Below are 14,551 nucleotides of genomic sequence, written 5' to 3'. Positions count from 1 at the left end.
CACTCATTTAGAAAACCTACTAAAAAAGCACTTTAAAACTTATTATCATTCTACGGAAGTTTATAAGACTATCAAGTGATAGTCTCGCTCAAAAACTCAGTACTAGCTTACATGCTCACTAATGACTTAAAATGACAAATACAATTTGGAGTTAAAAGAAAGAATGAAGTTGAGGGAAATGGCTACCATCTTAAAGATGAAATCTCTAAAACTTTCTTTTAGAGAAGAAAAATCTCTATAAACGCAACCCAGATCAAGGCTCACTAAGAATGACTGAGCATAATGCAGAGGCACCAATATAAGGAATGCAAAAATTTAAACGGCAAGAGAGTCATTGGAGTACCCAGACTAGGAGCTACCCAAAAGCAAAGTGGTAAAGTAGGCTAAGGTTGTCCTCAGAGCTGCTTTCTCCACCTTCTTATTTTCTGTGTTCCTAGTATGTTTATGAAACAGGTCTGATCTTTCACATTAATGATTTTCATGTTAATGACTTAACATTTACCCAGCAAAGAGAAAAGAGGCATAGAAAGAGCAGTGCTTAATTCAAAGCAATCATTAACGGCATATTTTCAGGAAACAATAACGAATCAGTGAATGACACAGTGTATGGCAGTGACCTTTCTAATCTACCTCTTTTCATATACACAAGTCACCACCACCAACTTCATCGATTTGCATAATCTCCTCCAAAATAGGTTAAGCATGATAACTGGGATTGGTTAGGACTTCAAAATATTATAGTGTCTCTAATATGAGGAGTTTGAGGTTATAACCTCTAAAAGTACATTCAGAGCTACATTTCTATGACTTAATAAGATTTCATTTGAGGTCCTGTAACTAAAAAGGCAATACAGGAAAGTTTGAATGAGTAAATTTCAATTGAGGTTAAAATTGTATTATTAAAGCTTTGAATAGTCATATGAGAAGAGGTTAAAGAAGTTACTCTTGCACAGGCTCCGGACGCGCAGGCTCAGCGGCCATGGCTCACAGGCCCAGCTGCTCCGCGGCATGTGGGATCCTCCCGGACCGGGGCACGAACCCGTGTACCCTAGATCGGCAGGTGGACTCTCAACCACTAGCGCCACCAGGAAAGCCCCAAAGAAGTTATTCTTATTTTAAATAAAAAACTTTATTTTTTTAAAAATTGAAGATATCGAATGATGGTGGGTTGCTTCTCTATTTTTTCAAAATTGGTAAAACAGATACATTAAATATCAAAAGATGTAGAAACAGATTCCCAATCTACCTCACTGGAAAGTTTAAGAAAAGCATAATCCTGCAAGATTAGAGTAATCAAATTTGCCTAAAGGCAGCAAGTCAGTGCAGATAACTTGTACACTGCTTCATTCAAGCAGTGCATCTTTCCCTTGCAAATCACAATGGCTAGTTTGACTTACACATGGATGTTCTTCCCCTGTGAAATCTGAATTGAATCCTTTCAAGTGAAAGGTATAAAAATGTTTACATTGGGCTTCCCTGGTGGCGCAGTGGTTGAGAGTCCGCCTGCCGATGCAGGGGACGCGGGTTCGTGCCCCGGTCCGGGAAGATCCCACATGCCGTGGATCGGCTGGGCCCGTGAGCCATGGCCGCTGAGCCTGCGCGTCTGGAGCCTGTGCTCTGCAACAGGAGAGGCCACAACAGTGAGAGGCCCGCGTACAGCAAAAAGAAAAAAAAAAAAAAGTGTACATTTACAATGAAGTCGTCACACAAAATTCATGAAACTTCTGGAGTTCTTGTGCATAGCTATCCTGAAAGGTCAGATAAGACAAATGGTGCCTCGATCATTATGAAATTACCAATTAACCAAAGTAGACATATGGTATATTCTTATAGAAGACCTATGGTTATATTTAATAAACAATGATAAATGAGTTTTTAAATAAAGCCATTTAATCATCATAATTTTTAAGATCTAGAAGGAAATGTCCTGATGATGTTTAATATTTTAAAGTTCTTTTTAACTTTTAAAGTCCCTTTTAAAGACTGCTGTTTCTGCCAAAATGACAAACTAGGTACTATGGGGCTGAGCTTCCTACATAACTAAAAATGCTAGATAAAATACTTTTAAAAATCTCCCTGAATGTATGACAACATGAGTAAAACATTTTCATGGCTGAGCGAAGGAGGGAATCCAGACAGATAAGCAGAAGACTAAATAAAGCCACCCCTCAACTGAGGGCATGTGCCAAGCTTGGTTGACATGGCTACTGAATTTTGTTGTCAAGCAGGGCTCAGAGGACAGAAGACACAGTCCAAGGTCCACCCAAGCTGAAAAGAATAATAGAATAAGCTCTCAAAAATCTGGGACTCCCAAATTTGGGACTCATAGCACCCCAGGTAACTTCACAAAAACTGATTCTCTGAAAGCTTGAACCTAAGTAGAATGGAGAAAAGCTAATATCCTCTGAAATCTCATAAGCAAAAATCACCCCCAAAGTAGCTTTGCATTATAAATTTATATTACCATGGTAGTCCAATAAACTTAAGCAGAAAATTTAGTTTAAACTTGTCCTGAATTGTTAGTACTCCCAGACACCCAACAGAAACAAAGAGAAACTCTTTCAATACATTAAAAGGAACAAATAATTCCAATCTTCCACAGACTGTTCCAGAGTGTTTATAAGGCAAACATACCTTGACACTAAAACCTAACAAGAACAATAGAAGAAGAAAAGTTTCAGGCCAGTTTAACTACTGACCATAAAACAAAAATTCCAAACTAAATATCAACAAATTGAATATAGGGATATGAAAAGAATGATAGCTTGTGATCAAATTGGGTTCATCTCAGAAATACAAAGTGGGTTAATATTAGTAGATCAATTATTCTAATTTACCACATTAAAAGGTGAAATGAGGATAATTATATCATCTCAGGAAAGGCAGAAATCCTTAATCTGACAAAAGGTACCTATTTTTTAAAAAGACACCAAGTAGCATAATTGATAAATAATTGAAAGCATTCTCTTTAAAACTGGGAACAGAGTAAACTAGGTCTCAGTTATCACTTCTATGTAACACTGGAAGACTATCAGCACATAAGGTAAGATAAATTAAATTAAACTAAAAGCACAGGAATTGTAAATGAAGAAACAAAGCTACACTTTTATTTCAGATGATTTGATTACCTATGTGAAAAATATACAGATAAATTATTAAAATTTATAAGAGACTGGAAAAGATTTTGGATAAAAATTAACTACATCAAAAATCTAATATATTTCTACACAAGAGCAGCAAATGACTTAAAAGAGAAATTTTATAAAATTGTATATCAAAATGTCATCAAAAGTAGAAAATATATGTGAATAAGTCTATCAAACATGTAAGGGCAAAATGCACAAACATGTGCATTTTGCCCTTACATGTTTTATGGACCAAGTATCACTACCCCCATGTTACAAATGAGAGAATTTAGGTTCAGAAATGTTCAGTAAGTAGACCAAGATAATGTAATTAAACACAGAAGAGTCAAGACTTACACCTAGGTCTCCTGGCACAATATCCAGTGCTCTTTAAACTACATTACCTAGAGTCATGCTATTAATTTCTATTGGAGTTCGTTCTTTACTATTATAAAAGCTCAAGAATGAAAACTTCCTTTGGTAAAGACTTGGTTGAGAATTGAGACTCTTCATTAAAAAAATATATACATAAGTTAACTTATGATGAAAAGAGTAGTCCCTTACTAGACAATTCAGTAAACTGGAGGTCTGAGAATTTGAATTTTATGAAGATAATTAGCATCATTCTCTTGTACCAAGTGGAAGAATGTTTTCAAGGATAGATATAAGTGATTAATATAATGTGTCTTTTAATATGTCGTGAATTTAGTAAAAATGCTTAGAGCCAGAAAAACTTTCCTGCAATTTCCTTGCCTAAATTTCTTGTTCTTTCCATTATGAATATTGACATAAAACTTGAAAGAATTGGATTTTTTCCATCCACTGGCCATGTTCTGCTCATCCAACATACAAATCTGACTGAACAACACTCAATTCTGATGCTGTTGTGAGACTAACATGCTCTGATAAGCACATATGTGATGCCCACATAACTTGTCACTACTCTGGCAGATTTTTACTGATGGACTGAGGTTGGAAAACAGCAGTGGGAAATTATGCATAAATTGGTTTCAAGGCCAATTTTGGCAAAGTCAAGTCAAGGAACTGCACAACCTATTGCAGCTGCAACCTGGTGGCTGTCATGATTTGGTTGGAACCATGAGAAACCTCAGGCTTTATCAAGACTGACCACTGAAGAGGTGTAAAATCTTCCCTGTCCTCTGAGTGGACAGTGTGAGTCACTGGCCCTGAGATTTCTTGGTACCACATCAGAAGAGCTCTTGTTCTGATGTCAGAGAAACGAGGATTCTGAAAACTTTGGGACTTGAACAGGCTTAGAGATTTCTAAGTCTCAGAGACTAAGGTAAAGAAAAATCAAGGGACGTCCCCAAGGTTACGTGAAAATACAACAGCAGAACCAATAGTAGAAATTACATTTCTTAATTACCAGTCCAGTTTGTTTTCCAATTGACATACCACTACCCACTTAGAATTATGTAAAGAAAGAAAAATTTACATTTACTTTTTGAAACCACGGTAGAATAGTGTAAGTAAAAAAAACTAGATATTCATTTCATCTGTTTTATCATTTGCTTTTGCTTCTCCTAATTTGTAAACAAAGAAAAAGGTAACCACGTACTTTTTTTTTTTTTTTTTTTGCGGTACGCGGGCCTCTCACTGCCGTGGCCTCTCTCGTTGCGGAGCACAGGCTCCGGACGCGCAGGCTCAGCGGCCATGGCTCACGGGCACAGCCGCTCCGCGGCATGTGGGATCCTCCCGGACCAGGGCACGAACCTGTGTCCCCTGCATCGGCAGGTGGACTCCCAACCACTGCGCCACCAGGGAGGCCCAAGAAAATGATTTTTGAAACCATCCCCAAGTTGCAAAAAAGCCCTCATACCAAAAGAAGAAGAAAAAGAAGGAGGAGGAGGAAGGTGAGAGGGAGAGGAAGAAGAAGAAGAGGGAGAGGAAGAAGAAGAAGAGGGAGAAGAAGAAAAAGGAAGAAACATCATGGCAGCACATGGAATCCAGAATTCTGGATTCAAATTCTGATTCTATCATTGGGTAACATAACACATGTTATCATTAAGCTACAGGTACCATGCAATACAGAAATAAGGGGTATTAAAGGATACTTGTTTATGAAGCATACAGCTTTGTGTATGATTCTCCATTCCACCTTCACATACACGGGAATCTGTTCTTATTATAAACATTTAAATCCTGGGACACACAGGAGGTATAGCCTATAATCAGAATCTTCTTTCTGCATTTAATTCTTGGTCACTTGTTCCCCCAGCAAACTGCTCACAATCTCTTTGTGCATAGAAACATAATGCAACACAAGACCCCTGATTTTTAGGTCATTACTTCTGTTACCCATTCCAGGGGGCAAATCCTAATTATTCTTCCCCTGATGACTGCCTGCAGGCCACACTTCTTGGAGATCCAAATATATATTATTTCTTCTCCTGGGACTAAAAAGTAAATATGAAAGGAAAACCTCCCCTTGTTCTTAGGTTTAGAAAAACTGTTTTACCAGTTTCATTCTTAATCATTTGTTAGAGAAAAAGTACAAGCAGAAAATCTTCCTCCTAGACAACATGATAATTTGCTAACAGTAATATGTTTTCTTCTAAGAAACTGTAATATAGTAAATATTACACATACTATATATTTTGAATGTGCCAGACTTCCTACTCTTAGGAAACCAGACTGGAGTTCCAAGAAGTTTAGTTAACTCTATGAGCCGTCGAAGCTTTCAAGTTTTTGACCTGAGGGTTTTTAGACAAGTTGGAATTGAAAAGATAAAGTTATTTAGGTACTTTCTTACAGCATATTTGTTTTCTCAAAGGCATTCACACATCATTTACATATATAATGTACACTGTAAACCACTTTCCTGAACAGCCTGCATTTGAAAGGATGTTCTTCACACTCTTTATGGGCTCATAAGCAGGAATTCAATGAATACTCAGAGAGCAATCTAAAATGTGAAACAATTTAATGGGTACCACATAAAACGCCAGGGCCTGTGCCAGGAACAAGACACTAATGACTGAATTCTACTCAAATCCGATTCAACCCCCACTTTAAACAACATGGAGAGCCTGCTGTCACAATTTATATACTTGGGGCAACATATAGCAGTTTCTCCCCTAGACTACTTTGCACTCAAATATATCTCTATTAGAATTAGTCGTATTCATTTTCATTTGTCTTACACGTAGTTGAGGTATTTCATTTGTGACTCTACACTTAAGAAATACCCTCTTGAAAGGGAGTAGGGCCTGCCCAATATTCCATACAATTGAAAGTAAGTATTGGCCTTACTCTGACAGTACAGTATATGGCTTATAAAATGCAAGAACGTTGAAGGCAAGATGTACCCTCACTAAAGAAAATCACAGTGGATGAATGCACATGGCACAAATACCATCACTTCAATTGCCAGTCTTAATATGTTTGTACTGACTGGAGAGCCAGCAAAGGAGATTCATAAAAAGAGAGGCATCACAGACCAAACCTGGGGTCAAGTTCTCACTGTTTATCAACTGGGATGGCAGACCAGACACTGGATCCTTCTGAGTTTCAGTTTCCTCATGTGTCCAAATGGGTTAACAATAATGTTAATTGATAAGGGTATGGTGAAGACATGAGACTTTTTACAATGTAAAAATATGAGCTATGTTACTTTGACATGAGTCATGAAGGCAATTCCTAGATACGTGAGGTATATGGAGTCCAAGGATTTATTCTCTGGAAATTTCTCCATTTGGCTCTTTTCTAGTTCTGCATGATGCTCTCCCCTGGTATTTAACTTTCATGCAGTGAGGGATACTTAATAACACAAAAATCTGAGTACAAAACACAAAACCATAAACTTCAACTACTAGGCATTTGGATCAGAAAGATCAGGGTAGAGGAATGGAGCTCCCTCCTTTCAGGATAGTCAATTGACTGAACTAAGGCCAAGGTGGTTCCAATGCTGCCCAAGGGCCGGGATTATCTTAATAAACACTCCAAATCCACTCATGGTGAAAGAGAACTCCAAACCTGCTGATATCAACCACCAGCCTAGGGGCCATTCGAGGTGCCCCCATGGCACACAATCCATGTGCTGAAATTTAACAAAAGTGAGAAATGTAAGGAATACAAAAACTATTCCACATCCTCCTCCCTCATCACACAAATTAAGTGTCATCAATAGGAAGTTCATCAACACAGAAGACACTGATAGTAAATACATGCTTTGTGTCTCCACCTCCGTAATGACTCCCTGATTTGTAAAATGGGGCAGTGTGTTAGAAATTGTTGAAATGTCATTTTCAAACATTGAGATGAATGCTTTAGTAGCATATTAATACATAAAATTAGATTTAGTTTTGGGAAAAGTAGTATATTTAGAAACACTTCTGACCATGCTTTCAACTTTTTGGAACTATTATCATTTGAGAAGTTTTGTGTTTTTTTTAATATGGTCAATAGCAAATATTTTAGGTTGAACTATAAATGTAAGTTGCAGGAGAAGAGCTGATTAAGACAAACACCTCATTGGTTCACTTTCTGAATTTCAGTTAACACCTAATTTACGATACTTCTTAATACAAATGCAGCTTGGCAGGATTAGTACACATTTTGTAAGAAGCTGACAAAGCAAGCATTCCATTAGCCAGCCCACAATGTCTCAAAATTTAATAGTCAATATCCCACTTTCAGGGCTGATGTTGTCAAGAACTAAATAAATAAGCAAGGAGCCCCCACTTCTGATTTCTGAGAAAGAACACATTCTATGCAATTTGTTTCATAGCTTTGAGTTAAAATTATATTTTAATGTTCCTCCTCTCGTAGCATTCTTCAATAGATAACTAAAGGAAATAAACCACCGAAGCCACATTGCTAAATCATTCTATTGTATCCAGGGTTGGGGAGAGAACTCTCTACACCTTAATTTAGGAAGGATAAGTCCATGATTAATTCCAGATCTTGGAACATAAAAGAGCTGTAAGGGTCCTCAAAATTCCCCTAGTAGAGGAAATCTCATATCCCCAGGAATCTGGCCAGGCACCTGAGCCCTGGCCTAGCCCAGGCCTCACTGTGGGCTCAAAATGCTGTGGGCGGGGGCCTTCCTTACAGTTTGGGGGATCAGCAGAGCTCCCTTCCCCCACCTCCCCAGACACCAGATGGTCCCAGCAGGATGTGCAAGGTTGCATTTTAAATGGATTATTTGCCTCTATCTTTTCCAAGCATTGTTAGAAAAGCTTAGGGAAGGTCCTAGTTTTAAACATTTTAAGCAGATGGTGCTAATATACTATTAGAAACAATAGATAACAGTCTAAAAAGAAAAAAATTAATGATAGTAAATCACTAGCATCTGATACTATCTACCTGAGTTCTAGGAACAATGAAGGGTAACCCCTGTCCAGTACACTCACTGATTGAGAGGCCTAAAGGATCATTAATGTGACTAATATTCTTAAGGTTTACAAAGAATACAGTGGTAACTACAAACAAGTGAGTCTAAATTTTAAATCAGGGAAAGTTGCTAAGATGTACAAAAATCAGATGCATACATACACAATGGGGGAAGAAAATATGTTTTCTGTAGAAGAAACTATATATGGTATATACTAGACTTTTGTAGAAAAGTGAGCCATCATGAGGGCAAGAGGAAAAGTTGTGGAATTATATATTAACTTTCTCAAAAAGCCTTTACTAGCTCTTACCCACTTTTAACTGTTCTGCGGTGGGCTAAGTAGGCCTAAACAGAAAGGAGGGCTCAAAGAGCACCTACTTGAAGGGAAACCATAAAAGTTCCATGAATTATTACAGGAACTACCTCACAGAAGGGATGCCAGTTAAATTTTGAATTTGTAAAGCACACTACCCTCTTCAGAGACAAAAAGTGGGAAGATCTCAGGAGACTGTGTAAACAAGCAAACAAAAAGGAGCTTTAGAGCCATCTTAGACTGAGAGGATATATTTAAGAAAAAACAATCTATCTTATTCCTAACTAATATCAGTAACTGCCATTGGTGGACCAAAAAAAAATCAATGTAGGCCCTCAGGACAAGGGCTAAAGAATTACTATTGGCAAATGATGAATAGAATTCAACTCTACAGAATTCTTATCCATCCCTTTTGCAAAAACTGTATTTTGACCACTTCTGAGTTGGCACTAGAGGCAGGAGGAGAAAAAAAAAATCAAGATCTGAGGAATGAAAACTAAAACAGAAGAGACTAGCTAAGAGAAGCAGCTCTATGAAATACATTTTTAACATGAGGGTTTGGCAACCTAAAGAGGTGCCAGGCAGTAAATATATGTTTGGATATTTAATATTATGATGGAATAAAGTAGACATAGGGTTAAACATCAAATTCTAAAATGCCATACCTGGGAGGCTGCCAATGAAGCTAGAAAGTACAACACTGAGAACCAAAAAATGATAAGATCTTACTGAGAGATTATAAATTTATGAAAATTTCCCTAAGAATTAGTATACTAGGACATTAGGACACTGGTTATAAAGAAAAGCAGGAAGAATAATCCTTTAGGATACCAAAAGCCTATTTCTATATAAACAAGCTTGCATATGCCACTCTAAAGACAGATTTAACCTTGCAAGTCACTGACCTTTAATCATGCTTGGATTTTTTTCAAGAAAAATAAACCATTTACTCAGAAGATTAAAGGTAGGGAAGTCTTTTTTTCAGAGTTTTCACACTTGTTTAAGAGGATAAAGATACCCTTCCTTATCAGTCTTATCAGCCTCTACTCATCATTCAAAATTCTAATTTATTCATTCTTCCTCTTTAGATATTATATTTCCAATTGCCTGTGCTTTCCTGATACCCCCTTAAATACAAAAGGAGAAAAGAAGGGAGGAAGGTTTGGGGAGGGAGGGAGGGAGGAAGGAAGCGGGTAGGGAGTAGGGAGAGAACACAGAGTTGGTTTATCAGATGTCTGCTTTTCCAGGTAATCTATAGACAAATCTGAGAGATTAATTTGCACACTGAATTTGCCCAGGCTCTTCACAGATATTCACAGATACGCAGATTAACATCTACTGGTACAGTACAGCAATGAAACAGGACACCTCAGTCTCTGTTCTGGAATGACCTCCTGCAGCATCAGCTTCTCAGTATCCCACAGGACACTTTTGAACTAGAGAAAGTAAGAGAAATCTGATTGCAAATTCAGATGACTATATATTGTGCTGACACCTTAATGTACAAGACAGACATTCCTTTGAATTATCTGCATCTCTGTGTCTGTTTATATATAGAGATCAATTACCTCTTTTCTGTCCTAATGGATTTGGCTATACAAATTACATCTGAGGCTGTGCTACACTGACTTACCTACTTCTATTTATATCAAAAATTTCTTTCTAAAGCAAAGTTAAATTAACACAAATTCTTCCTTTCTGTCCTATAGTTTCATGAACTTCAAATCAGAGTTTTGAAAGGCATACAAGTTATATTGTTTCACAAATATATTAAGGATGGCATAATTTTAACAAGTAATATTTCTCCTTGGGTAACATTTGATCTTGGTTAGAATGAGATGTAAATGAGGGATGAAGATCAATATTAATAGTCTATAGATATGAGAAAGTATTGAGAACTTTCCAGATATCTAACAATGTTAATGCATCCCTGTGATAAACATTAAAAATCAGTTATGATCTCTGTCCTCAAGGACTTTATATTCTCACTGTATTTAGAAAAGATAAAATTACGTTCTTAGTCATTTCATTCATATCAGTTAATGAAAGTAACTGCACTTCTATTAGTTTAGACTCAGATAAACCTGGACAAATTTCTGTTGTTTGCATTTCAAGGAAGGCCTCCAAAAGGCCAGCTAAGAACACAGTGTAATTGTTTAATACAAGCAGACTTTGAGCAAGGAGACTTGGAATCAAGTTCTGGGTAACGTTAACAAATGGGTTTGAGCTCATGGAGCAACTGTTTTCCTATCTGGGTAATGGTAACATTAACAAATTCCACTATTTGGGCTGTGCATTGAGCTGAAATAATGTACTCAAAGTGCTCTGAAACCATAAAGCTATGCTAGTCACTATGACATCAAGCTACCATATAGTTTCAGGAACCTTAGGACCCCTGTTAGAGAAGGGCACCTTATTCAGTGGGCCATGCCCTCCACTCTGCTCTTGGGGAAGGGCAGATCAAAGGTATCCTGGAGTCTGGAGAGCACCCCCTCTTGCTTTTTGGCTATCTTTCACATATCTGTCTTCATCTTTCTTATTTTAGTGACCTTTTTTTGACTCTTGTTTGGGATTTCAATGCACTATTTAATTTTTCCCTGTTATTACTTTTATTTGTCTTATACAGTGCCAAAAAGAGGGACTAAGATTTTGCTACTCTTTAGCCAAGATGGTAAATTAAAGCCTTTCATTTCACTAAGTTAAAAAAGCAGGGTTGATCATTTAAAAGTGATCTCAGATTTTGGCCATACTTCTCAGTCTTCCACTTGGGCCATTCTTATATCTCTTTCATTACACACATGTACAGGTTTGCCTCTTGTACTCAAAAATTGGGAAGAAATAAGATTAGAATAATAATCCATACAAATTTGGTTTTATTGCTGTTTTATCCTCAACAGCTCTGTTCAAAAATAAACCAAAAAAAAAAATAAATAAATAAAATAAAATAAACCAGTAATAAAGGAAAAATAAAAGTAAATGCTCTTAAGGTTGTTGTTGTTGTTTTTATCTTGCCTGGATGTTTATGTGCTGAAGAAAATAGACATTTATGCTTGAGGTGTGTTTCAATACACATGGTACAACTAAATTGTAAAATTGCACTCTTAAATAGAAAAACACACATGTTCACAGAACCTTCTTCTATACAATTTCTAATGTTAAGATAAGCCTGAAACAACATAACTTCTGAAAATGAATTAGCTAACTTTTGATACTTCTTATAATATATGCATATTTGAAGTTAATGATTTTTTAAAGCATAAGCTTTTACTTTAATGTGTATAGAAAACTACACTTATTTTCCTGAAATCAGATCAATGTATAGATAAGCCCTGATTTTCTTATATTGGTAGCTGGCGGAATTTTTCACACAACAGAGCATCAGAATAGGTGTTTTCGTAGACAATCTTTAGAAATAATATACTTCATTTCTACCTTTCCTAAAACAAGAAAACCCTCAATTTCCACCCAGTTGCAAACATTATTCAAAACAAATTTCTCTATAAAAAGTAGGTTTAAGGGAGTTGTATACTGAGTTCTGGCTGCCCAACCACAGCAGAAAGGTGTCTTGTCCTCTAAACTATCAAGGAAGGCCTAGGAAACTTCTGGTGGGATAGACTGAGTGTTAAAGGTGATGAGGAAACTTATAAGCAAAATTGAATTAAATCAGAATTCTGAATTCCAGACTGACGTATTTCTGCTAAGCTACTCCAAGTTTTGAAGAAGTACGCGAGTAAGAGTGCACCAGGAAAGATCTGACAACGCGAACACATATGTTCCCTGTCACAAACATACCCTCCTTGTCAGAACAATGTGCCATCAAAGGTACAAGTTAACAAGGGAATTTCCAGCATTTTCCTTCATTTGCGTACATCTTTCCTAACTTCAGGTCCAAGAGAGGTCAAAAGAGGTTTACCTAGCTAAGGAAAGGAAGACATCGCAGGCAGACCATCCGCACAGAATCGGAGCGGCAATGCTACTTTGGGGATTTTGCCCTCCCTTCCTCTTGAGATGCGGCAGAACGTGCCTTCTGTTTACAGACACTCACCTAATCGGCCCCAGGACCCTCGTGATCACTTTCCTCGCAAAGTGAATGGTGGGTCCACCGACCCAGGTTCACCTTGGCCTCACCTAAGTGGAACAGGGCCCGGGGCCAGGGCGTGTGACTCTGACCTCAGGCTGCGGGAGAAGGGCCGGGCGGGGCGTCTCGGTGCCACCGCAGGTCTAAGGGTGCAAACAGGGTGTGGGGGCGAGAAACGAGTTTGAATGGGACCGCAACTTGGAAGTGTTTTTAGGGTTTCTTGAAATGGGCAAATGCGCTGAATCCATTCAGCGGGGGAGCTTTGGAGGATGTCGCCATCCCCTTGTCGCCTGGGACGCACACAGGACCCTGGCCGAGAGGGGGCGAAGGTGTCCCGACGTGAAGTCCACCCGCCCAAGCGCGGGATAGCGGGCGCCCGGCAGCAGGGCGGCGCCGCCAGAGAAGCGCCGGGCCGCGGGCGCTGGACTCAGAGCCCTGGCTGCTGCGTCCGCGGCTCGTCACGCCGCGCCGGGGCGGGGGTGGGGGGTGGGGTGTAGGAACTCCAGGAGGTCCCCAAACTCGGAGACAGAGCTTGGCACCCGGTCCCGCCGGCGCAGAGCTGCGGCAAAGGAGGCGGCGCGGCCCCTCGGGGTGGGGAGGGGGTGGGAAAGAGACAGGTGAGACCCGGCGCCCTCCCAGCGCCAGCCGCGCCCCCGCTGTCTCGCCCCGAGAGGGCACTCACCGGCTTTGCACGGATCCTTGTAGTCCAGCGCCTCCGCCTCTTCCTCTCCGTTGCCACCGAAAGTGTAGTCATAGTCGAGGCCGGCGCAGACCCCCAGCTCCGCGCAGAGGACAGCCCCCGTGGCCACCAGCCACGCGAGCATCCCCAGGGAAAGCGTCTCCAGCCCCATCTTCCTCGCGAGGAAGGGCCCCGGTGGCTGTCCTCGTGGGAGGCTCCTCGGCGCGGCCGGCGCTCAGGTGTCTGGGGACATGGGGCGCCGTCGGGCCGAGAGAGGGCTGGGCGGCCTGTCCCCCGGCGCGGGCTAGGTGGCGGGCGGGGGCAGGTACGGAGCGGGTCCGGGCGGGCGCGCGGCCAGGCTGCCTCCCCGCGGCCGTCCTTCCTGCGGCTCAACGGCTCGGCTGCCCCAGGCTCAGGCTCCCGGGCTCAGGCTCCCAGGTCCCCGGGCTCAGGCCCCGCACGTGTCCCGCACCCAAGACCCGGCGCCGCCCTGGGAGGACGAGACCCTTCTGCACATCAACGCGTCTGAGCTGAAAGTGGGGACCGCGGTCGCGGGTGGGGGGCAGACATCCCTGCGCCGCCAGACCTTAAAAGCCGCAGAAGCAGCACGGCAACTGGCTGCGAGAAGGGCGAAAGTGGGAGGATTTGGGGATGCACTGTTTGCCTTCTCCCCCCCCACCCCGGCTGTCTTTTTACCCTCTTCCTAACTTAAAAAAAAAAAAAAAAAAAGAAAAGAAAAGAAAAGAAAAGAAAAAAAATCTTCACAGCATCTAACCCAATCACTTGCATCCTGCTTACTTATTCATACAATCAGGGTCAGGATCCGGGCCACAGCCTCCTCTCCGCCTCCTTTCGGTAGCCCTACACGAGCAGACAGACGAGCGCGCCGAGAATTCCATTTATAATTTACTAAAGATAAAAATGAATATATCATGCACTGCGTCCAGGAACAGTAGTTAATAGATGATGTACGTGCCAACCGAGAACGCCAGACCGGGGG

The 14,551-nt window shown here is 40.3% G+C and overlaps 1 protein-coding gene across 7 annotated transcripts in view; it reads right to left on the bottom strand.

Moving 5' to 3' along the window:
- Window positions 1-14,259, bottom strand: part of TLL1 (tolloid like 1) — a 262,444-nt gene extending 248,185 nt beyond the window's left edge. For 2 of the 7 annotated variants that reach the window (XM_060299643.2, XM_060299644.2), the window contains exon 1: window positions 13,555-14,259. In XM_060299643.2, the coding sequence (XP_060155626.1) occupies window positions 13,555-13,626 (72 nt within the window). In that variant the 5' untranslated portion in view covers window positions 13,627-14,259. The remainder of the gene's footprint in view (window positions 1-13,554) is intronic. The other 5 variants (XM_060299648.2, XM_060299649.2, XM_060299650.2 and 2 more) reach the window with 3 other exon arrangements.
- Window positions 14,260-14,551: the final 292 nt, after the last annotated feature.

This window comes from Globicephala melas, chromosome 5 (genome assembly GCF_963455315.2).
Source record: "Globicephala melas chromosome 5, mGloMel1.2, whole genome shotgun sequence".
NCBI lineage: Eukaryota > Metazoa > Chordata > Mammalia > Artiodactyla > Delphinidae > Globicephala > Globicephala melas.
This window is presented reverse-complemented; position numbering and strand designations above follow the sequence as displayed.